The following is a 22,265-nucleotide window of genomic DNA, read 5'->3' as shown; positions in this document are numbered from 1 at the left end:
TCAGTTTGTTATCAACAACCCCCAGGGAACCAGAAAGTAACCAGCTTACAGCAACAGATCAACAATTTTCAGATAATCTCTGGATGCACAAACTCTTCCCTTCCCCAGTGACAGCAGCAGGGAAGGTTACTACACTGCACATAACACTTCCAAAGCCATTAAAGCACAGTTTTGTCATTACACTGGATCAGATGTGGCTGTCTTAACCAGATCCTCTTTGATCCAGCAACTACATCCTGTAGAATAAACCACTTCAGCCAAGCTGATGCGTGCAGGTGACAGGCTGGGGTGTTTCTGGCTTTGCCGTAAGAGCTTGCTTTGCTTGAACTAAGAGAGGCTATGCTAGGGAAACAGGAATTATACAGCTAGGGCTGTTCCCTGTGGAAGTTTGCAGCCACACCAGACACAATGATAAGTAAAAACAAACCGAAAAGCACAACTTTAGAGGCAGGCAGCATCAGTACACAGTATGCTTTCTTTACCTGCCAAATACTCATTTCTGAAAGGTAGAGTCTTGAACAGAGGTTCCACTCTCATGATTTATCTTTAAATGATCCTGTAAGAGTGCCCCGTACTTATTAGTAACAACTACTAAAAACTGGATTATTTAATATGGTCCTGCACGTGCTCCACACTGCCATAAGGTATTTGAGATGTATCCCCTTGCCATGCATCTAGTCAAAAACTCCCAGTAAGAGTTACAGGATGATAAACCCCTACTCACAGAAGCAAGAAATTAATAGCTGCTGGGATACTGCTCACTTCAGGAAAACAGTCAGCCTAACTTGAGAGTGGCAGCAGGATTTATTCACCCCTTTTAAACAAGGTGAGCAGGTTTCAGCCAACAAGACTGCTAAACAGACTGAGCAGTATGCATTTTAAAAAGCTTGCTTCTTAGGCCAGGAAGCTCTCTACACTGTCTTCTGCTTCACCAAATAACTAAGAAGCACGAACAAAAAAGCTGCTGTCATAGCCACTCAGGCAATAAAGGGTTCAGTAGCAGTAGATGATACCAACATAGCTGCACTACATCAATGTATTTCTTCCTTGTCCTACAGCGCAATTAAGACACATTTAAATAAACATGCCCATGCCATTTATTTCTCAGAACAAAAGGTCAAATTATCTTCTGAGAACTTTCTTGGTTTGATGAGCAAACAACTGCTGGTAGAATACTCCAAATGGAAGATGTTTCCATGACCGTGGCAAATACTGCATAGGCTGGTTTTGGACACTTGAAGCCTGGTGCAGAATCCCATCTTGTTACCTCCCAAAGGCAGTCTTGTGCACCGGTCAGACCTTCAACAAAGGCTGTAAGTGTGCTTTAGGAGAACTTCCCTGCTTGAGGTGGTGGGCCAAGGAAGCCCCCTGCTTGCTTGGTGGCAGCCCGGGAAGGAGCAAGTCCAAGCATCTTCTGGATGTTCTGCAAAAACAGGAAAAGAGGAGCATGACAATATCAGACTGTGATGAGGGAAACAAAAAGGAAGAAATTCCAACTCTGCTTACAAGCACAACCTTCCTACTAGTTTCAACAGATTCAGTTTCTCACCCACATAGCCTTACCACTCTGGCTCCCATATATTGGGCCTCTATCCCTATGAATTCAAAAAGGCTTAGCACACAGCCAGACAACCATCCACAACAGCTACAGTTAGAGCTGGGCCACTCTCACCCCCCTCAACAAAAGCCATCTGATCATTAAATCTGCGTTTTGGTTGAGGAATCTTTTCCATCTCCAGCTACACACCACAAAGTCAGCTGGCAGGTACCTCATTAATGTCTTTGCACACAGGTCAATTTAAAAATCAACCTACAATAGCTATCTTTGCAATTTAACTGCAGTGCACACACAGGAGCGGGTTCCTAACATCTGTTCACAGGCAGAACCAAAGTAGCCCTCTGTTTTCACAAGTTCCAAAAGCCACTGTTGATGGCAGCCATCAGAGCCTGAGGGTCTGCAAGCTGGCGAGGAAGACTCTCTCCTAATGCAGCTGGAATTTGGGTCAGCAACATGGCAACCAGGGTGTGTGCCAAGTTCAAGTCAGGAGCTTAGGCACAGAATTAACTGAATGCTAGTGATGCAGACAGAACAATGGTTTGGTGGAGACATGCAGTGTAACAGGACATATGTAGCAAAACCCCAAAACTGACTATTGAGATGACCTCATCTGCATTTGAGCAGGGTGTTTCAGTGCAAAACAACAAAGAATTAAGTAGCAGAGGCAGACGTTAGCTAAAACATACAGCAGAATATTTAAATTTGATGTTTTTCTTGATTTTTCTGAAATTCAAATTTTGCAGTAGTGCAACTACAGTTTCATCCTTCAGTGTAAATAACTACAGCTCAAGAGGCTGCTCATTAAAATGTGCTAGCAAAACAGGGATGTCTGATGCAAGGAAAAGAAAACAACAGTGTCCTACTCTTGTCACCCGCCGAGTCCTGGCTATCAAGGCAACAAAAGGAGGAAGAAGGATTCTCTTCAAACCTGAATGTCCTCTCCAAAATAAATGTCAGGATAGGTCAGATAGCAAGGTCAGAGTTGACCATTTTGATCATGGTAAGAGAACAAAATTAAAAAAAAAAAAAACAAAAAGGCAGACAGAGCTTCATAATTCCACAGTAGCTAAACTAAAACATTTAAAAAATGGGGAATCATTCCAGGTGGAGACTACGGAAAGAAAGGTTTCAGCCCATACGCAAGCATTAAAGTAAGGGAAGGGAACACTTGAAAAGGAATCATATCAGGTTTAGTCCATGGCCTACATAAATCAGCCACTGGTTGATATTCAGCAACTGAATGAGAGAATTTACTGTGGGAGGCTCCTTCACGCAGGTCCCCTTCTCAATGCGTCCCGAGTCAGGAGACAGACAGAAAGGAGAAAACCAAGAGCAGCCAAGGGACAGATTCAGCAACACCAGAGGGTGCTGCAGAGTCAGCAGCAGGCAGGATCAGGCTCTTCCCAGCTTTGTACTGGCTCACCACGGAGCACAGAGATCCTATGGAAGCAAGTAAGCATGCACTGTCTCCTCCCTATTCCTTTAAGTATCAAGGGAAGAGAACTGTGGTGCTAAAGTTCACTCCATCTGCTCGGGCAGTTCCAAGAGAGTGTTGACAATGTGTCTGTATGTGGATTCAAGACTACAGTCACCCTCCAGTATTACCCTTCCACAGCAGTCCCCTCCTTGCTGTGGAAGGCAGCTAGCCTTCTGCACTAGCTGCAAAGCAAGTTTTGTTGGACAGCAATCCTGAAATCTACACAGCTGGAAACACCAGGGCTGGAGCAAGGCCCAACAGAAACCTGTCCTGTCTCTTGTGGGCCACGTTGCACAAGGAAGTCCACAGAGTCTACTTCTGACATGAACAAGAGCATCACCTTCAGGAGCAGGGAGGGAAGACCGTAAGACTTAAGGACCTAAATTCCACATCTGAGCTCTTCTGACCTTTCCTCAAATGACTGCAGGAAGGACAGGAGCTGCTTCTGCTTTTGTCTTCAAACCCTGAAGGGACCTCAAAGACAAGGCAGTGAGTAGCTCCCTGCCCCCTTGTGGGAAAGTGCACTCCTGGCAGCAGGGATAATTGCTGGCTCCCCTTCCCACTGGGAACATATTTCAGAGAGAAGCAGCCTAATCTACAGTTCAGGCGTGTGTGAAAAGGAAGTGAAGACCAGCAAACGCCTGAGGAACAGCAGCATATTCCTCTTCACAAACAGCACAGGTGAAGGCTGGGAGCCCAGAAACAGGAGCAGGGACAGAGGATGTAACCCTGACAATTAAGCCTCCCACCCAGCCCAGCAGCACTTTTCCCAGCTGAAACCCAACAGCTCAAGGACCCTTGGAAGGCCTCTCCCAGCAACCCTCCTCTCTCCAAACAGGAAGGCAGGAGGAACTAGGGGACAGGATTTACGTGCCAGGGAGAGCTGGGAACAGCGCAAAGGAAGTTACTCACTGTGAGTTGACTATTTTGGGAGATGCTGGCCAGGTCACAAGCAACAAGCTTCCCAGTCAGTGTTTGAAGAGTTTATCACCCCCACATGCCTGAGGACCACATGAAGAGACTGCCTGATGCTGCTACTGCCCATCCCACTAATGTCAGTTTAATCACTGTCCAGCTAGTCTCCCCACCCTCACGTACCTACCCCCCTGCACTTCCCTCCAGGTCACTTTTTTCACACACACAAGTTCCTCTACTTGTAAGTTCCACAGGGACATCTCTCTCCCGTCTATGATCCCTTCACAGGCAGCTCCAGGATTTAAGGGAAGGCTGAGGGCAGTATGGTCTCCTTAGTGTTTGTTCACAACCTGTTCCCTGATTTTTGGTACAACTCCACTCCTCCTCTTGTATCAGCAGCATCAAGTCAGACAGTAACCCTCACATCAGTTCTCCTCCCCTGGGCTAACAGCTGCTTTGAAGCCAACCTGGTGAGATTTCCCCTTCTGCACACACTGAAACACAAAGGGTCACCAAGCTTTCACCTCCAAGGTCATAGAAAGCAAGTCTTTGGCATGTTTTAAGCCCTTAATTACTTTCTTCCCCTCTCCCCTGGCCTCTAGCAGCCCTTCAAATTCCTCTTTGCAATGCTGTTATCACCCAAGTTCTTTCAAATAGCAGTATAGCCAAGAGCAGGATGCCAGCAATCACAGCTTCAGTTCCTAGCATTTGCACAAGTTAATGTGGCTGGTCTCTGCCCTTCCCTCCACATAGTGAGGAGGAAGAAACTGAGCTGCCCAACAGCTGGAGAACTGCAGGTATAGTTAACCACAACCACATAGATAAGGCAGCACTATGAAGACTGCAATCTTAACAGTTCAGAGCAAAACCACTCTTCTCCAAAGCAATAAGGTATCTTCCATCCTCTACAGGGCCATCAGCATGAACTCTCAAGCACAAGGGCAATTTTTTTTCCAGAATTTCTCTTGAAAGCCCAACTCACTGCAAATAGCTCAGCATTTCTGCCCAGAACCAGACTGGACCACCACTCAGTTCATGCTGTCTACTGATTTCACCATAAAAAACATCAGGAAATGCCCAAGACTAGAACTAACCACAGGAATTGTATTTTTTGATAAAAAAAAAAATCCGTGGGGGATTTTTCAGTAAGGGAGTTCCCCAGTCAACACAATGGGTGCAGAAAATCTTGCTGACAGTGTTAGTTTTGTATAATAATTTGCAACATTGGAAAGAAGGGACTTTCCATGTTACAGGTGAATAATACAGAGCAGCACCAGCCAAGATTGCCTGAAGGAATAGCATCAGACCACAGCATCCCAGGTATTCTGGAAGATGATCCTTATAGAGTTTTTTTAGAGACCTTTTAAGGTCTCATTTCTTTCAAAGCAGCAAACACTGTTCCTGTAACCAGGAAGCGAAACAAGATCTGTCTTGCAGTAAACACAATGAGGAATGAGGAAGCCCCTGGCCTTTGGTACTCTGAAGATGGCCCTGCACAGACTGAGGGGTGTGCTAGGTGGCCTCCAGGTGACAATTCAACACAATTTATTCTACAATTCATTATCTGCTTTTGCACAGGATCAGACACAGATCCATTTCAACACAGGCACTCAATGCAGAGGGCTACAGAGAACTCTATTCACTAGCATGCACTTCATGGCTAAAGGAACTCGCTGTCATGAAGCCGCTTCATCAAGCTCATCCAAATTTCTGACAGCAGCTGGCATCGCTTCCCTTTGCTGATCTGCTTTAAGTTGTTTTAAGTCCCTTGGCACTCTCTAAGGAAAAGCAACAAGTCAAGGAGAAAAGCAGCAAGAATTCAGGAAGAAAATTGAACAAAAAGGAAATAAAAATACAGAAAAACAGATAATTTCCAGCTAGTTGCACTTGCATTCATCCAGCCCTCAGAGTCTATTAATTTATCCCCAGCACTCTCTGGGGAAATTTGGAAAACAAATTAAAGACTCCTGGTTGCACTGAGAAGGCTCACTTGTCCTCACCGGCCATTCTGCCACTTAAGCTGCTAGTGAACCTTCCCGAACAAGCGCTTCCCTCTTCCTTGCTGGTGCTTCTCTTTTCAAAAGATAGGACTAGCCAGCTTTGCCAGAGAGCTGTGTGTAGCCTACTCCTGGCTTACCACACCAGACCCCCTTTCTGTGTCACAACCCCAGCACTGGGAGAGTCTTGACACCAAAAACAAAGCTCTTAAGACCCTGAAAAAAAAAGATCACACAGTCAGTAAAAACAGGAAGGACAAACCCAAAAGAACAGGTTTAACTCTTTCCTTGCTTTTCTAGCAACTTTATGGACTCATTGAACCTTTATAGAGCCTCAAGCCATGAAGGAAGCCTCCCTTAAAGATGCTACACTTCTCTTTTCTCATATTACTGTAAAAGTCATAATTACTAAGAAGCAGTACTTAGACTGGCTTCTGATGGAGACAATCTCTTGGTATGTCACACTGCAAAGTTCAGACACATGCATGAGGAAGGAACCCATTTCTGCCAACTCTGTCCTAGCACCCTGGTGCAAATCTCCAGTCAAGTCTTCCATGTCAGTCCAGGATAGTGGCTGATCCCAACCTAGAATTGCTTTGAATACGAAGCATAGGAATGAAGGCAAACACAGAAACCAGAAACCACACACATATCAAAGATTATACATGCAAAACTGGACAGCAGTAAGAGACTCCTCTTTATGGATGGAGATGTGCTTTCCCTGCTCCAGGCATGCAAGAAACACTGAAATGTACTCACCTGTCTGATTGACATTGTGCAGAGAATGTAGAGGAAGATGAAGGAGCAGTCAGTGTAATCCTCACCCAGAAGATTGCGGTGGGAGAGACCTTGGATGTATGAGAGGGGAATAAATGGAAGCTTTGCCACCACTCGACCATCAAATCTGGAAACGAAAGCACTGGATCACAACTGGGGACAGTAAAAGAGTCTTTGGCTGTAGAAAGAACAAGTGAAGTGAGCATCTTTAACAAGCCACCAGAGCAGATAAGATCACATGGGAGGCTAAAAAGCCAGGCTGTCTTCTCTAGCCCACCTCTATATACAATAGACCAAGGCAACTTAATACACCTCTCTCAAATCCCTCCAGAGCCCATCATCCACAGGGTAAGCAGGCTTCCCTCAAAACAGTTTTGCCATAGTCAAAGTGTTCATAGTGATTTAAGTTATCAGCTGGACAAGCTGTTGGTTCATAAACTGTGAAACACCAGCCGTGGTTTTATTGGTGCATTTTATTCAAAAGTCAAATTTAGCAGATCACTTCTCAGAACACAGTCAGCACTTGACTAAAAGATGGATCACTCTCACCCTGCCGTACTGCAGTTACCACAAGAAGGTGGACTCTGTGCTTTAGGTGAAAAAGCATTTTTTAAGCAGAGCATAAACCAAAGACACCTTTCCTTTCCGAGAGCAGCTATGCCTCTTGGAGAAGACAGCCATCAAAAGAATGCTTTTTAATACCAACAGTCTCCTCTGCATTAGCTCTGAAGACAAAGGCAGTGCAGAGGCAGGACGACACCACATATTCCAAGCAGTCTGTCCTGCTCCTGGAACCCCTCCAGGTCCACATTCCAGGGCATCAGGCAGAGTGTGAATTCTGGCCAGTTTGCAAAGATTTCTCCCAACCCCGACAGTTGATCCAATCTTTTGAAGTAAGTCTGTATGATGCCTCATCAGCATGTGTATATTTGGATGTTATTTTCTCTGCATGTGCTGATTTTCTAACAGGTGTTTCTTGTTTCAAGAGATCCTAAATGAGCCTTCTTTCCTGTGGAGATGCATTCACACAGCTACAGCTCAAACACACACCAATTTTGTTTACATCTCACAGGCAGTTTGGCAAAAGAGCTAGGAACGGATGTTTATCTCCTTGTAACATCCCCCAGTGGCTTAAAATTCTGCGTTATTCCTGCTGTGAGAATGACAAGTACTTCAGCAGTAGCACCCCAAGGTACCTGCTTTTAATTCCAGCAGGTTTTCACAGTTATGAAGGGGTATTGAAACACACAACTCCTAGAGTAAGACAAGAGAACTGACTGCATTAAAAAGTTTTTGACAAGAGAAAATAGAGACACACAGAAGCTAATCTCTCTCCCAGGAAACATCCCATCTGCTTGGAGGCCACCACTGCTACAGAACTCACTGTCCTAGTACGCCTTTTAAGCCACAAGAGTCATTCAAATGCTCATCTTCAGCACAGCATTCTGCTCTTTGGGTTTAAAACAGCCTTCCAGCATGGTCCACCCTGCTGCCCCATTACTACTGACACTCTAAGAGAGAGAGTCATCACAGTAATTTCCATTTTGGCTAAGCTGGCACTTGGCAAAGGTAAGGTGCCCAGCCACAGAGTAGCAGCACCTGCACAGTACTTGTCCAAAGGGCAGCACATCATGCTAATTCCATGCAATTCCTGTTCCTTTTGTTCCCCAGAGCAACAAACTCATTCAAGAACAGGAAAGGCAAGCAAATGAGGCTATAGCCACTGCAGGTGTCAGCCACTCTTTTCCTTCTTTTCCTACCACACCCACAGCGCCTCCACGGATGACCTGGCAGCAGCAGTTCCCCAGAGGGAAGCTAAGAGCCTCTGAATTCATAACTGAAGTACTCTCCTCCTGAGACAAGCAGCTGCTCTCTGTTATGTCAAGAGGATGACAATGTATCAGTGAGAACCAGCTCCATCAAACCACTCTGTCCGCTTCAGACAGTGCAGGTGCAACCCACCAAAGCTGCCATCCAGACACACACACACTAGCTACCTTGTACTGAGACCAGAGGCAAAAATTTATCTAGCCCCAGAGGCCAGACAGCCAAATCTTTACATTTGAGTTTAACAGCCTCAGCTATTAGCAAGAAAGCGATTTCAACTTGAATTAAGAGCAAGCTCTCTGGATAATCCTGCTGTTCAAGTCCAGGTTTCCTCTAAAGAAAGAGCCAGTTAAAGGAAAGATAGGCCCAAAAGCAAAGCTTCGCAACAACTCCGTGTCTGGTAGCATGGTCTCTGCGGGCAGGAATCCTCAAAAGAGGAACAAGACAAGTAAACTTGGTGGTTTTAAAGGAGAAGAAGCTAATAAACTGTTCTTTTAGGTTAATATCTATGGAAGCAGGTGCCTCCCAGGATTTAACCAAAATCAGTTCTTCCTAAAGCTATTAATGAACTTCCAGTCCTGTAACACTTGTCAGTCACAGCATACTGTGAACTGCCTCTTCCCACTTTAACAAAGTGGGCAGAGTAAGGTGGGTTGTGGGGTTTTAAGTTTATTTTTCAGTTTGTTTTAGGGGCAGAGGTGGTGGTGGTTGTATTGTACCCAAATAGCTAGGCTAGCACTTAAAGGCCTCAGGTGAAGCACTATAAATCTCCCCCACCCCAGACGCTACGTGGCTGGGCACATGACTCACAATGCACCTCCATCCCGACTCAGGGCTGCAGTGAAATGAGACATCAATGACTCAAGATTGTAGCCAAATTTTAAAGTCCTTCGGTGCAGTGCTCCTCTGCTCAGTTTCACAGCATTCCAGAAAATGCTACATGCTGAACTCTAAGCTGAATAAGTAAGAATCCACACAGTGGCACTTCTGTTATTATGTTGCCCCTATTTGCAATTTATCCTCCCACAGATCTGCAGTAAAACAACAATTGACTGTCTCCTGGGGACTGCCAGCAACAGAGGCCAAAGGTTTTGGTGCCCAAGAACCCAAATTCCTGTTTGCAGGACAAGTATAATGCCCAGCTATTAAGCAGCCTCCCAAAGGTTATACCAACCATATTCATGCCATGTTCAGATTTAACAGCCAATGAGAAGTTCACATTTCAAGATTGAATCAAGTTTTGGAAGTCAAGCACAGGCTTTCATTTTTGCATATCTGAAACAAAGCTGCCTATAACCATGCAAATCAGTCTGTGCTTTATTTGTAGTTTTTTTGGTTTTTTTTTTTTTTTGAAACTAGACCTCTCCCGGGTAATTTTTAAAGCAGAAGGAAGATTCAAGCCCATGCCTGGGCCTGTTAGTATCTTGACTCTGATCACCTTAAGTAGGGCAACAACAAACTCTGCAATTACAGCTCATTTCTAAGGGCAAGGGAGCTGACCAAGTTTTGCTTGCACGAGCATTCTTTGGTCACAGCAAAGCCAAAGAAGCTGAAGATTGTAGCTGCCTGCCTGACATCTACCAAACTCGCCCCAATAGAGATGTTCCCATGCAGGAAGGATGTTAAGAGTTGTGTCTAGACTGAATGCAATTTATTCAATTTGATTACATTCAGCATGCAGTGTTCCCTCTTGAGCAGAACACGCGTATGGTGACCAAACTGCATCTTCATATCAACTATTGATTCATTTTAAACAGATTAGTTATTGTTCTTGGATGGACTCTTGTCACTGTAACACTTCAGATGATAAAGGGAAGGCAGAGAATACATTCACCATGAGAATTTAAGAAAAATCCATAAAGTTGATACTTACATGGAGTTAAACATTCCCATCAAGGCAGTGAAGCAGAAGCCAATGGCAAACATGGATTTCATCCGAACCTGCAAGCAGAAAGGTTAGAGATAATCAAAACAGGCCTATGCTGAGGGTTTATGAGCTCACACCCTTAAGAACAGGCTTTGTACAGCATCACTGGAGTCTGGAAGACAAAAAGGTGACCCAGAAGGCCAGAGGGATTGCAAAAGTGACCAGAGAATTCCCAAAGAGAAGTCTGGTCAACAGCTGGGTATAAAGGCAGCCACAGAGTGGACCACTGATGTGACAAACTGATATCGGGCAAGGCAGGAGAGAAGCTCTAGAAGTGTCCTGTTACCTTCCACAGGTTGGGTTTTCTTTCCTTAAGCTGGTACAACCAATCAGCAGGAGATTATTACAAAGACAGAACTTACACGAAGAAGTCAGACAAATTAATTCTACTTTAAAGACATCATGGAGATGGAAATAGCTAAGGCTGGGCATGAGATGAGGCAGTAACTACTGGAGAACTCTGTGGCTCATACTGAGATCTGCAGCTAGCGGAATAATCCAGAAAGACCTTTCAAGAGGAAAACTTGCTGTCTGCCAACCAAAGTCTTTGTTGAAAAGCAGATGGAAATCTTCAGCAGTCAGGAACTGGCTTTAATTTTCTTACCATTGACAAGTCCCTGTTGTTATTCTTCAGTTTCTCTTCTTGTCTCTCTGGAAAGACAAAAACAATAACAGTTATAACCAGTTATAACAACCTAGAAGCCAAAGTGTTTTCATTTCCAGGAAGACTTAACCTTCTTGGCTTTCCAAACAAATAAACCACTTCCAAAATCAACTCTAGCTCTCTATGCCAGACAGTAGAAAGTGAAAAAACTGTACATAGCCAACTGCTGCTCCACCACAGCAACATGCAGCACAGCAGGCACAAAAGAGGAGGCGGCTAGAATCACACGTTCAGCACTTTTGAAAGAAATGCACAGAATGTCAAATTTGCCAACTCAACCAACTAACATAGTAGCATGAACAATGTTGCCAGAAAAGAGAGACAGCGCCTCTATGTCACACTTTCCAAAGGGAGCAGTCTCAATTTGCTGCACATCGGGCTCACCAGTATAAATACATTATCTCCAAAATGAAATCCTTATTTATATATCAGTAGGGATGCTGAAACTGTATACAGAGCTGGGAGCCACACCTCAGCAACACTAATATCCTGCTGGTCTTGGTAATAAATTTCAGACCCTTGTCACACCTAGAAGATTCCCCAAAGAGGAAAATATTTCCTACATGAATTCCAAGTAACGCACATATAACTATGCTTTGCAGTGAATACTTTAAAATACTCCTTTGGAAATTCAGCTTGTCCTTAAGTCACCACAAGCCTCAAAGATGCGCAGTTTTCTGAGAAGGCATTTTTCATAACCCCCAATGGAGAATTCTCCGGCCTTGAGCATTATCCATCATCTGACACCCTTCTCGCCCCACATCCCCACTGTTCTTTGTCCACTGTGCTCCTCTCAGACTGGGGATCCAGAGGGGCAGCCAAGGCTTGGAAGCAACACCTAGATGAAGTATGTGGACAATGAAGAAATATCCAGAGAACCGTGTTAAAAAAAGAGAGGGGGGGATGCAGGAGGATTGCCAAGGGCTATCCAGCATGCAATTTGTCCAGTGGATCCCTGCTGGAGTTTCAGTACAAGAGGCCCACAGCACAGAAGCTCAACAGTTAACTTCCAAGCTGCTGCTAAACCCAGTGACTCAGAGTAACTTATGAAAAGCCATACCACCACCCTTATCCAATTTCTTACAATCCTCACTGCTGCTTTCAATTGCTCCTAACTACAAGCCATCCACTCTGGCAGGAACTTCCCAGATACCTGCTTCCTGACCCAGGTGGAGCGTTTCGTTCTGGGACATTTCAGCAACCTCAGGCCAGCTCTTTAGGCATCACATTTGGCACAAATACTTGTTTTTTCCCTCTGCTACATAACTAACCATCTATTTAGATGGGCTAAAGGTTACACAAGGATAAAGAATTCAGCCCTTACCCCCTCAATATACCTGACCTGTTTCTCAGCCGTTTCTAAAGAACAAACGGGCTTCAGGTGTTCTACCACCTTGCATAAATGGTCTGTTCCTGCCCAAGTCTTCACTATACAGCTGAATGGAGGCAGACACAAAGAGGACTGGGTCAACAAGCAGCACCCTGGAGTCCAAAATAGTCTTTATTCTACTCATTGGAACATAAACCATGGGACATTGGGATACAGCAGTAATATCATTTGCCAGCACTGGTTTTTTATTTTTGTTTTGCTGTCTACCCAGCACTCATGTGGACTTCTGGGAACATCACTGTCTTTTCTTCTAGGGGCACATGGACACAGAAAGCAGTAGCAAAGTTTAAGCTAACAAACAGACTCCTTAAGCTGAAATGAGAGAAGGCTGCACAGTGATGTTAAAGGTGTCCTGTTCCAGCAGTGTGAAAGGTGACTCAGACACAATGTAACTGAAGTTAGTTCACTTTACACTTGAAATAAGTTTGATAAGCAACACCAAATTACACCTTGCCATGCAACTTTCACCCCATCTCCTTGTGCACATGCATGATTCATCCCTTATGTAACCAAGTAATCTCTTACGCATACCTCCCGCTTTATGATGTGCACAAAACAGGTGGCAACTGAGGCAGGTCTATACCACAGCTGTAACTTACCTGTAAAGCCTCAGCTTTCTTTTTTTCTTTTTAAACTGGAATGGTAGAATTTAAAGGAACTCCAGCTCAAGTAAGTTTGCTATTACAACAATGCTACACCTTGCAGAATGATTCGACATCCAGTAATTACTGGAATCAGAGACTTCAAAAGCAAACAGCTGTGAGTCATTTTCTGGATGTCCAACTTGACATTTAGGGCCTGATTTTTCAGAAACACTAAGAATTGAGCTTTGCCTGAAAACAAATGAAACACTGAAGTTATGCAGCACTTGGAAAAAAAAAAAATCAGTATCTTAGGCTTGTCCAGCAAGCATCACAGCAAACAAAATCAGTGGTCATTTCCTAAGTTCTGTTCTTAGTCCCTTTGTGCTTTGTTTTTCATTTGCAAAACAAGATTATTTCAGTGTATAAAAAAATTGGTGGAACATCTGAATTCTTCAGCTTCTCCTGTTTATTAGTTTAGTCCAAGCACAAGTAAAATATTCACTGCTATGTACATAGCTTGGATGGTGCCCTGCAAAAGTCATTGCCATGCATTCAAAAGTGCCCATATGTAACAACAGCATGCAACATTAAAAAGTTGTCTTATCCACCAAGTAGCATTCATTCCACACAGGTCAAGATTAAGAACTGTAAATGCGCAAGAGGAAGAATTTTGGCTCCTGGTCCCTTCAGGAGTCCAACGATAACAGGTTTTATACCTAGGAAGAACTGTTTGAAGATATGTTTATAATTATTCCCATGCTTTGTACAGATCAAATGACTAATCCAGCTACCTGGTGTTACAAAGGAATGAGGAAACCAACTCCCAGGAGCTCTCAGAAGTGTTCCTGCCACGATTTCTGTAATAATTTAACTGAGCTTTGCTGCATGTTTTACTAGAGTCCAGCAGATAACAGAATTTTCTAAAGCTTACATCCATTAAACATCTACCATGTTGTTTTGCATACTTCAGTACTTTAAATAGTTTTGAAAGGAAGGAAAGGATAATCACTTCCATAAGTTTCTCAACTTTCCCCCATTCTTGGGGCACCACACTTGTTTCCCAGTCTTACCTATTTTCTTCTTCTGCTGTCGGCCTGCTGATTCAGTTATCGTTTCCTTCTTCTTTTCCACTGCCAAGTAAAAAGAAAGATATTCCATCATTTCTGCATAGGGATATCACTACTGCTTTTCCACATACCAAACAAAGCATTTTACTCCTTTAGTGAGCAGGGGCACAAAGGGAAGCTAGGTATGACCAAGAACATACTCAGAATCAACAAGTTATAAACCACCAAGGCTGACTTCACCGAACACTTAAAAATAACGAAAAAAATTTCAAAACCCTGGATAAGATATCAGACTATTTAAAGAGTTAATTTTAAACTCTGTCAAGAGCCCATTACATTGTTAACTGAGCAGTCTGGGGACAGTTTTGGCTCAAATGACCCTTGCTGATTTGTCATTAGTACTAGACAGTACTTTTGATTCAGCAAGTGTAATGAAAAGCGCTTTGTGGCAAGCTCTGCTCCCGATTATCTGCAGTGGGAAGCAGAATACAGGAAAGCCTGTGTTCTCGTACATCCCTTCTTCACAGGCAGGCATTCTCAGGGGAAATGCTGTCCAAGCAGTCGGCCACAGCCTCTCCATTCTTCAATTAATTAGTACTGAAACATTTCCAATATTTTAAAGTAGGAGCCTAAGCTCAAAGTTACGAAAACCTCAGATCAGACACTCACCAAGCATCTGCAAACTACTACTGCAGCAAAAAAAAAAAAGCCTAACATAAAGCCAGCATAGTGAACTTAACACAGTAAACGGGCTGCTCATCTGCAAGTGCTCTTCTGCTGACAGCAAGAGCTTTTCCAGGAAGTAAGAGACATTTTAATTTAAAACCTATAACAGAAGTACTCAAGAAGTGAAGATGATAAAGCTTGACTATGGTCTAACAACAGATAGCAGCCCTTTTTTACTCCAAACTCTACATACCGGTACTATATCTATTCTACCAACAGACCTGGCTCCTTGTTAGCTCACAGAATCAGCTTAGAGACTTGAGCGTTAGGACTTCTCTCATATGAAGTACTAGCTCAGCACAGCTCTTCTAGCCTTGATTTCAAAGCACAGGTGAAATAAAGACAGACAGCCTTCCAAGTCACACAAGGATTTGTAGTGCTTCCTTATGAAACACCTAAGATAAGTGAGTCACAACTGCTAAGAAAACCACACTAGCCCAAACAGGGTACCTGAACATCATCTCTTCCATGGTAATGTAGCAAGACAACTGTTTTCTCCAACAAACAAGCATCTCTCTGACAGGGAAGGCTAGTACAAAGGGAAAAAACAGGGAAGTCTGCTCAGAGAGAATGCTGGAGGGAGGTGCCAGATGACACAAGACACCCACAGAATGCTCTCTCCATAAGCCTCCTTAAGCCAGGTCCAACTAGGGGATCCTGATCACTCCATCCAAACCCTAGTGCTCAGTCCCATGACCCCCAACTCTAAACCCAGCTGGGGAATCCTGACCCTCTTCAGGCTCACCTAGTGCTCCCAGCCCAAAGAAAGGGTCTCCTCTAGACCCCAGTTTCATCCTAGACAGCACCACTAAGCCTTATGCCAACCTCAAGGAACTTTACAACTCTAATTCCCTTATGGTTCAAGCAGAACAAGTAAACATCAGGCAGTCTGGCAAGCCTGTCTGTGAGAACAGACATTACAACATAGCAGCAATTCTAGAGACAGCCTTCAGCCTCACAAATTCACCACTAGAGTTACCCCATAACACTTACTATAACCTCTGCAGCAGCCTCAAACAAATGCTGTGCCTCGCAATAGAAAGAAGAGGTGAAACTAAGGACTGCGAGTAACAATGTCTGCTCCAGCACACTACTTGGCCCATCTGGTTTTGCAAATCCTAAGGACTGCTAGGACTCTCAGGGGAGAGCCTAAAGATCTCAAATGTGTTTTTTCCTGTTTCAGATGTGTTAGATAACAGTTGAAAGGTGTGGCTCAAGTGGTCTACTTTGCAAGTTGTCTGTAAACCATCAGGTCAGCCAGCTGTTCTTAGCACAGGAGGTGGGAAAAAAAAGCAAAGCTGAATTTTTAGTGACTCCTTATTCAGTTTTATTTTTTTTGCTGTTGTTGGGGGTGGGAAAACAAACAAGGAGGTTAGAAACTAATTGAGATGCATGAACCTCACATCTTCCCCTTCACAGATTATAGCCTAGATACCAGGAGAGCTATAGAAACAAACAGCATTAAACTCTTACAGCAATCATTAAGCCCCAGAGATTAAGCTCTGCTAACTGCTTTTGGAGTTCCACAGCTCAAACACATTAGGACATTAACTCTTAATTTTTCAGCTGGGTTTCAACTACTTCTCCAGCTTGCTCTTCTGGGGCCAGTTCTACCCTATACATTTTTGTGAGCCACGTGGGACTAAAGTGTGGGATTAAAGTGAAGCCAGCTGAGTCATAATCCCCATCTGATACTGCTGTGATGACAAAAGTCCCTAATTTAGAAGCTGTGACACAAGAACGACTATACTTCAACTCTTTGCTTTATTTTGCCCAGGGGAAGGCTGGAATAAGCCAGACTGGAAAAAGCATGCTTTGATAATATTGGTCTCTCATGCACCAAGAGTGATGACATCATGATGAAATATTTTTAAGGTAAAACTAGTCCAGGTTTGGCCACAGTTGTCATGTGCTGTCTCTTACTGCTGCAGCTTGTGCAGGTACATACAGCTGAGCTTGAAAGATCAGCTGAATTGCTCCGCTGCCCCTTGGCTTCTGATACAGACAGGTTCATCTGAACTCTCCGTGCTCAGACCTTCCCACTTACCATTCCTCTTGCTATCTGATGCATACCTTCTGACTGCTCACCCTCAGCTCCCTTTTCCCTTCCTCACTCATTCTTTGTTCAAGCCCTCCCAGGCCTCTCATGGAAGTAACCTGGGACATTTTTCCCCGCTTAAGCAATTCTATTTGCACCCAGTTTACACTAGTATGATTTATTTTTATATCAGATGACAGCTCATACCTTTGTCTTTATTCACCCCACCACCATTAATCATCACTTTTAATCTTTACATAGAATGCTTTCCTCTCATGGTATTCATTTTTCAGCCCTAGTTCTTTCTTACTACAGTTCTCAGATTCTCCCCTGCCCTTAAAAAGCAGAAACTGCATCATTGAACATTTCAGGCATCTAAAAGAATCTACGTATACAGACACCAGCTACTCGTGTTCAGAAAAAAAGAGATGCCAGTACTGATCTCATACTCCCTTCTGTCCTTCATTAAGAGGAGGGGCAATTCAGACAATGCGATAGGTCCTTGTACTCACCTTCCCTCTAGCAAAAGAGAAGAATAAATGACAGAAATAAGTCCTCTCAGTACAGATTTGCATAACGTAAAATCAGGTTCCTATGAAATGCAAGCTGAAGAAAGCTCTCTCCCTCAGCAGAGGAGACAGCTGGAATTTCTCAGATCACAGAGTCTACTCAATTTGACACCTGCTAAAGCAGGGTGTAACAGGAGCAGGACACATTCGCTGATGTCTGAAGAATACTTACATTTCTTGCTCTGTTTTTCCACTTCAGCCTTTAATCTCTTGTATTTGTCTGTTCGGTATACCAGCACCCAAGTTATACCTGAAACAAAGACTCAGTAAGTAAGTAGATAAGTAAAGAGCTCTTGCAACAGGGATACAAGTTAGCAAGTACACATGCAAAAAATACACGTTGTGTCTACAAAACCACATTACAATACAGCAAAGGTACCACAAAGCACCAGCAAGCTATATCATCACTTCCCTTCAAATCCTCTTCTCAAGTTCCATATAGTAATGGTGCCCATAAAAGACATCTTTAGAAGTTACCAGCTATCTTACTGAGCACGGCTATTTTGTGGGACTCATTCAGTTCCTTCTTGCTCATATTTACCAGCTGTTGCTCACCTTAAAACCAGGAGTTGATTAAGGCAATAAACAACCTTGTGTTCTGCATTTTCACAGCACCTAATTAAGGCTTGAAGAATAATTCCCACTCCTACCAGGACCTGCCCATTACTAGTGTCACACTTTGAAAAAAGAAATAGAAATATTAGGCTAGAAGAGACCTCAAGAGATTCTCCACTTTAAATCCCCGCCCTCAAACATGATCAAAACGAGTCATGCCACAAGTACAGGACCACTGATTTGTGAACATTTTAATCTTGAGCTCCTACACAAAGGTTCCCCTGCCCCCCCCCCCCCCCTTTTTTTTTTTTGCTTTGGTTTGACAACGGGGTTGTGCTGCCGAGTCCCACACTTCTGAGGTCAACACAGGTTTGTGCTGTGAAAGGCAACGGATCTGTATACCATCTAAGCCCAAGTGCAATGCAGTAGGGCCCCTGAAAAGCAAGTACCATATTCCATCTAGGACTCTCCGTGCCCTTGAATGCCCAAAGATGGTGTCTTGCAGCTCTGGGATGAAGGAGATTTGGGGATATAGCTCAGCACCAGGAAAAAGGAACAGCCTCTGACTTTGACTACCCCAAAAGGTATCTATACAACCCCCCCTTAAAAAGCTGCACCTATTTAAAGACCTTACCATGTAAAAAGCCTTTTCAAGCAACCTAAGTCACCATCATTGCAAGCTGAGACGATTTCTTCACATCCTTCCTGGTACAGCTACAGAAAAACCACCAGTGTCCCCTTTCAGGCACACTGAAAACAGCCCATCCTCCCACAGCAGTTCTACTTCTAGAGGAAACAAACCCAATTCCCACCACTTTGCACCACAGGTCAGTTTTGTCCAGGAGTTACTGGCTACTGTCCACTGGGGTACCTATACCGGCCTGCAAGCACCAGGCCCGGGGTGGCCCCGAGTAACTGAACCCCGTTCCAGCCGTCGCTGCCCCGCTTCTCCTCCGCCACACGCTCTCCCGCCATTCCGCCCACCCTCCCCAGTGACCCTAACCCCGCCCCTCACCCCGCTCCCTCCCAGCGTTCAGCAGCGACGCGGCACAGGCGAGGAGCAGCAGCAGCCTCCTGCAGCCCCCTCCCCGTGTCTCCCGCGGGCGGCACCACCGGGCCAGGTCCCTCCCTCGGCCCCAGCCGGGACAGGCCCACAGGCCGCCACGAGGGCCCGGCACTCACCCTCGGCCAGCAGCGCGGTACACACGGAGATGAAGACGATAAGGAGGGTGTCGGCAAACATGGTGCTCATGGCGGCGTCACCACCCCCCCGACCCCAATAACGCCGCCGCGCTCCCGGAACTAGATCCCGCTACCCGGAAGCTGCCGGGAAGCACAGTCGCCTAGCAACGGCCGGAAGCGAGAGGCCGCACTTCCGGGAGACGACGCCGGCCAATGGCCGCGGCGCTGGGAGAGAAGCGGCGGGAAGAACGAGGGGCGGGGAAAGCGCGAGCAGGCGCTGCTCTGATTGGGCGAAGCGGCTGCCAGTGCTGGCACGGGGCCGCCGCGCGGCCTGTCATGGCGGCGGGGATGTGCGGGCACGGCGCTCCGTGGGGAGCGGGACCGCCCCCAGGCGCCGGCCCTGCGACCCGGGCGGCCCGTCCTCCTGCCCCAACACCCCCGAGTCCCGCACACCTGGGACTGGTGATGCCCAGGCCCTGCGCAGGGCCCGCGGTGGGGTTCCTGCTGCCAGCACCACCCTCCCCACCTCTTGCCAGGCCGTGGTGTCCCGCAGGGCTGCCCCTGAGCCGCTCCGAGGCCCTTTCCGGGGGAAGACGCACGAAGCTTTGGCTTTTGTTGAACACACCCCTAGCAGTCATGAAGGGGTTGGCTGGAAGCAGCCTTCCTGGTTTCTAAAATTGTGCCCTGGGTTGATTTGCCAATGGCATGAATACCCTGTTAGCGCAGAGCGGCAGGAGGCATTTTCTGGGATCAAATGTTGCCTGCCCTTTAGCAGGATTTGTTGCGCTCCTCGTATGGCCAGCAGCAGAGTGCTGCGTTCCATGGTTCACGGGGCTGGAAGCAGGGAAGTCAGGCTTGCATTGCTCTGTGTGTGTAACATACTCGCGGATGGGATGAGGCAAGAATGCTAACGAGGACAGTGAAATGATGGCAAGGATTTAGCAGAGAGACTTAATTGACTTTTATTGAGGCTCTGGCAATTAGACCTGGAGCAACAGAACTAGACCAATCCACAAGTTGTAATGGGGTAAGGAGACCTAGAAAGCAGAAATACAGAAAAGGAAACAGGGCAGGCAGGGAAGGGCAGGTTTATGTCTGTCCTTACATAACGGAGGAGTTTGCCATCAGCGAAGAGCAATGCACTGTGGCATTACATGTGCAGAGCTAAGTGAAAAATAGGGGAGGTAAAAAGCCCTGCCATTGCCCTGAAGTTAAACCCTCCATCCAGAAGGAGAGCGACAAAACCACAGTTCAGAGAAGGCAGTGCAAGTAACAAGTGCGGGTGCGAGATCAGACAGCAAACAAATCCTCCGGAACCTGGTGACATTTGCATATAAGAAAAGATGAAAGCCACGTGTGTGTGCCAGTGGCTATGCAATGAGTCAGGCGTCACTGAAAGTTGCAGCTAAGCACCCCCAGTGTCCCAAGGAAAGTCCCAGCACTGCCTCTGGACACAGCAAGCTTTCAGCCACATTGGAGGAGAACTGAGAGCAGAACCTGGCCATAAGCAATGGGAGTCCAGTGTGGGAGCAAGAGCCATCAGGGAGACAGGAATGAAATTAAGGATAGATATTTCAGTTTAGCGTAAGCAGCAAGAAGATACTGACAGCTGATAATGTGGCAGGACCCATGATAATATTTTGTGCCCTGCTGTGTGCCACCTCATGCACTTGGCTGTGCTATATGCTGTCCTCCGTCCTCGCTCCCTCTCTTTAGAGGTCCCTGGCTTTCCAGGCTGTGAGATGTATTGGTGTCAATCAAGGCATTTGGAACTATTTGGAAATAGTTTCTCTTATACCACTATGGGAAATGATTCACAAGGTATCAGTTACTGATACTGGGCATGGTCTTTCACAGAACACTTGCACAGCAGAAACCAGGCCAGGAGAAGACGGTCAGTGACATGAACCTCTTTCCTCTCTAATATCTGTGCTTTGAACTGGAGGTAGAGGTGACACGAGCTCTTTGTAATTTCATCCTGTCTTTTTGTATCACACCAGGATCCTTATCAGCAGGGTTTTTTTCAGACAACATAAGGCATATTACTGTCAGTGGCATTTCCTTTTTAAAACACATTCTGTGCTTTGATCAATGTGTAAAGGACAGATGAAGAGTTGGGTGCAGTTTAATTTGATCTAACAAGCCTGGGATATGAGAAAACTGAAAGTATTTTCATAATACGTAGCTCTGGATGCAAGAGTTCAGGGCCAGTGCAGTCTACAAGCATTCTAGATACAGCAGAGGTAATGTATATGGAGGTAACCTTGAAACCAGATTAGAGAGAGACTCATCCAAACAGATTTCATATACTGAAGTCTCCAGACTTAAACTGAACAAAAGAATTAAGTTGCTTTGCACAGTATGTTAGCGACCAGTAGCTAGGAAGAAGTGTGTGCAAAATTCTCAGATAAGTTTTGAGGAAAGATGCCATCTAAAACTAACTGGGACTTGGATTTGATTTGCTTCCAGTTTACAGCCCTGGTCTGGTTTTGAAAGAGCCCTTAATCTGATCTTTGCAAGTTCTCCTTGTGTTCTGTGTAAATAAGCTGTGAATATTCTTAGCCTGTACTCCTGGAGGGCCTATCAAGAGGCATTTACTTACCCTTCCTTCTACAAGTGTGTCTGCTCCTGCCACACGTCGAGCCTCTGGTTTAGCAGGGGAAGCTGGAGATCAAATGCTAAGATGGGCATCCTACAGAGATGCTCAGCTCTGAGGTGGATGGACAGCACACTGAAACAGTTTCAGCACAGCAGAGGTTTTGATCTGTCTGCAAGCAGGGCAGCAGAGAGGCTGGCAGCAACGAGTGTAGACACGAGGAGAACCAAATAACTGGGAGGTCATGACACGCTGAGGGGGTTTTGCCGTTCAGATATGGGTGTGTCAGTGTGGGGGTGAGAAAGAAGAGCTGTGAATGGCTCCTGGGGCCTGTCGGTGTGAGCGGGAGCCGTGCCCACCATCAGCACTTGGAAACTGGCATGAGTCTGTGGGAATCCACTGGAATTCATCCCCGC

At 45.4% G+C, this 22,265-nt stretch overlaps 1 protein-coding gene across 1 annotated transcript; it reads right to left on the bottom strand.

Annotated features, from left to right (window-relative positions):
- Nucleotides 1–1,079: 1,079 nt before the first annotated feature.
- On the bottom strand, nt 1,080–19,409 carry TMCO1 (transmembrane and coiled-coil domains 1). The gene is made up of 7 exons (XM_040610707.1): nt 19,254–19,409; nt 17,689–17,766; nt 14,187–14,246; nt 11,083–11,129; nt 10,425–10,492; nt 6,707–6,851; nt 1,080–1,423 (listed from the first exon to the last, which is right to left on the bottom strand). Exons 1-7 carry the CDS (start codon nt 19,321–19,323, stop codon nt 1,325–1,327), a joined length of 567 nt encoding a protein of 188 aa, XP_040466641.1. The 5' UTR covers nt 19,324–19,409; the 3' UTR covers nt 1,080–1,324.
- Between the last annotated feature and the right edge of the window lie 2,856 nt (nt 19,410–22,265).

Source organism: Falco naumanni, chromosome 11 (assembly GCF_017639655.2).
Source record: "Falco naumanni isolate bFalNau1 chromosome 11, bFalNau1.pat, whole genome shotgun sequence".
In the NCBI taxonomy this organism is placed as follows: domain Eukaryota; kingdom Metazoa; phylum Chordata; class Aves; order Falconiformes; family Falconidae; genus Falco; species Falco naumanni.
The sequence above is the reverse complement of the archived record's forward strand: the minus strand, read 5'-3'. Positions and strand labels throughout refer to the sequence as shown.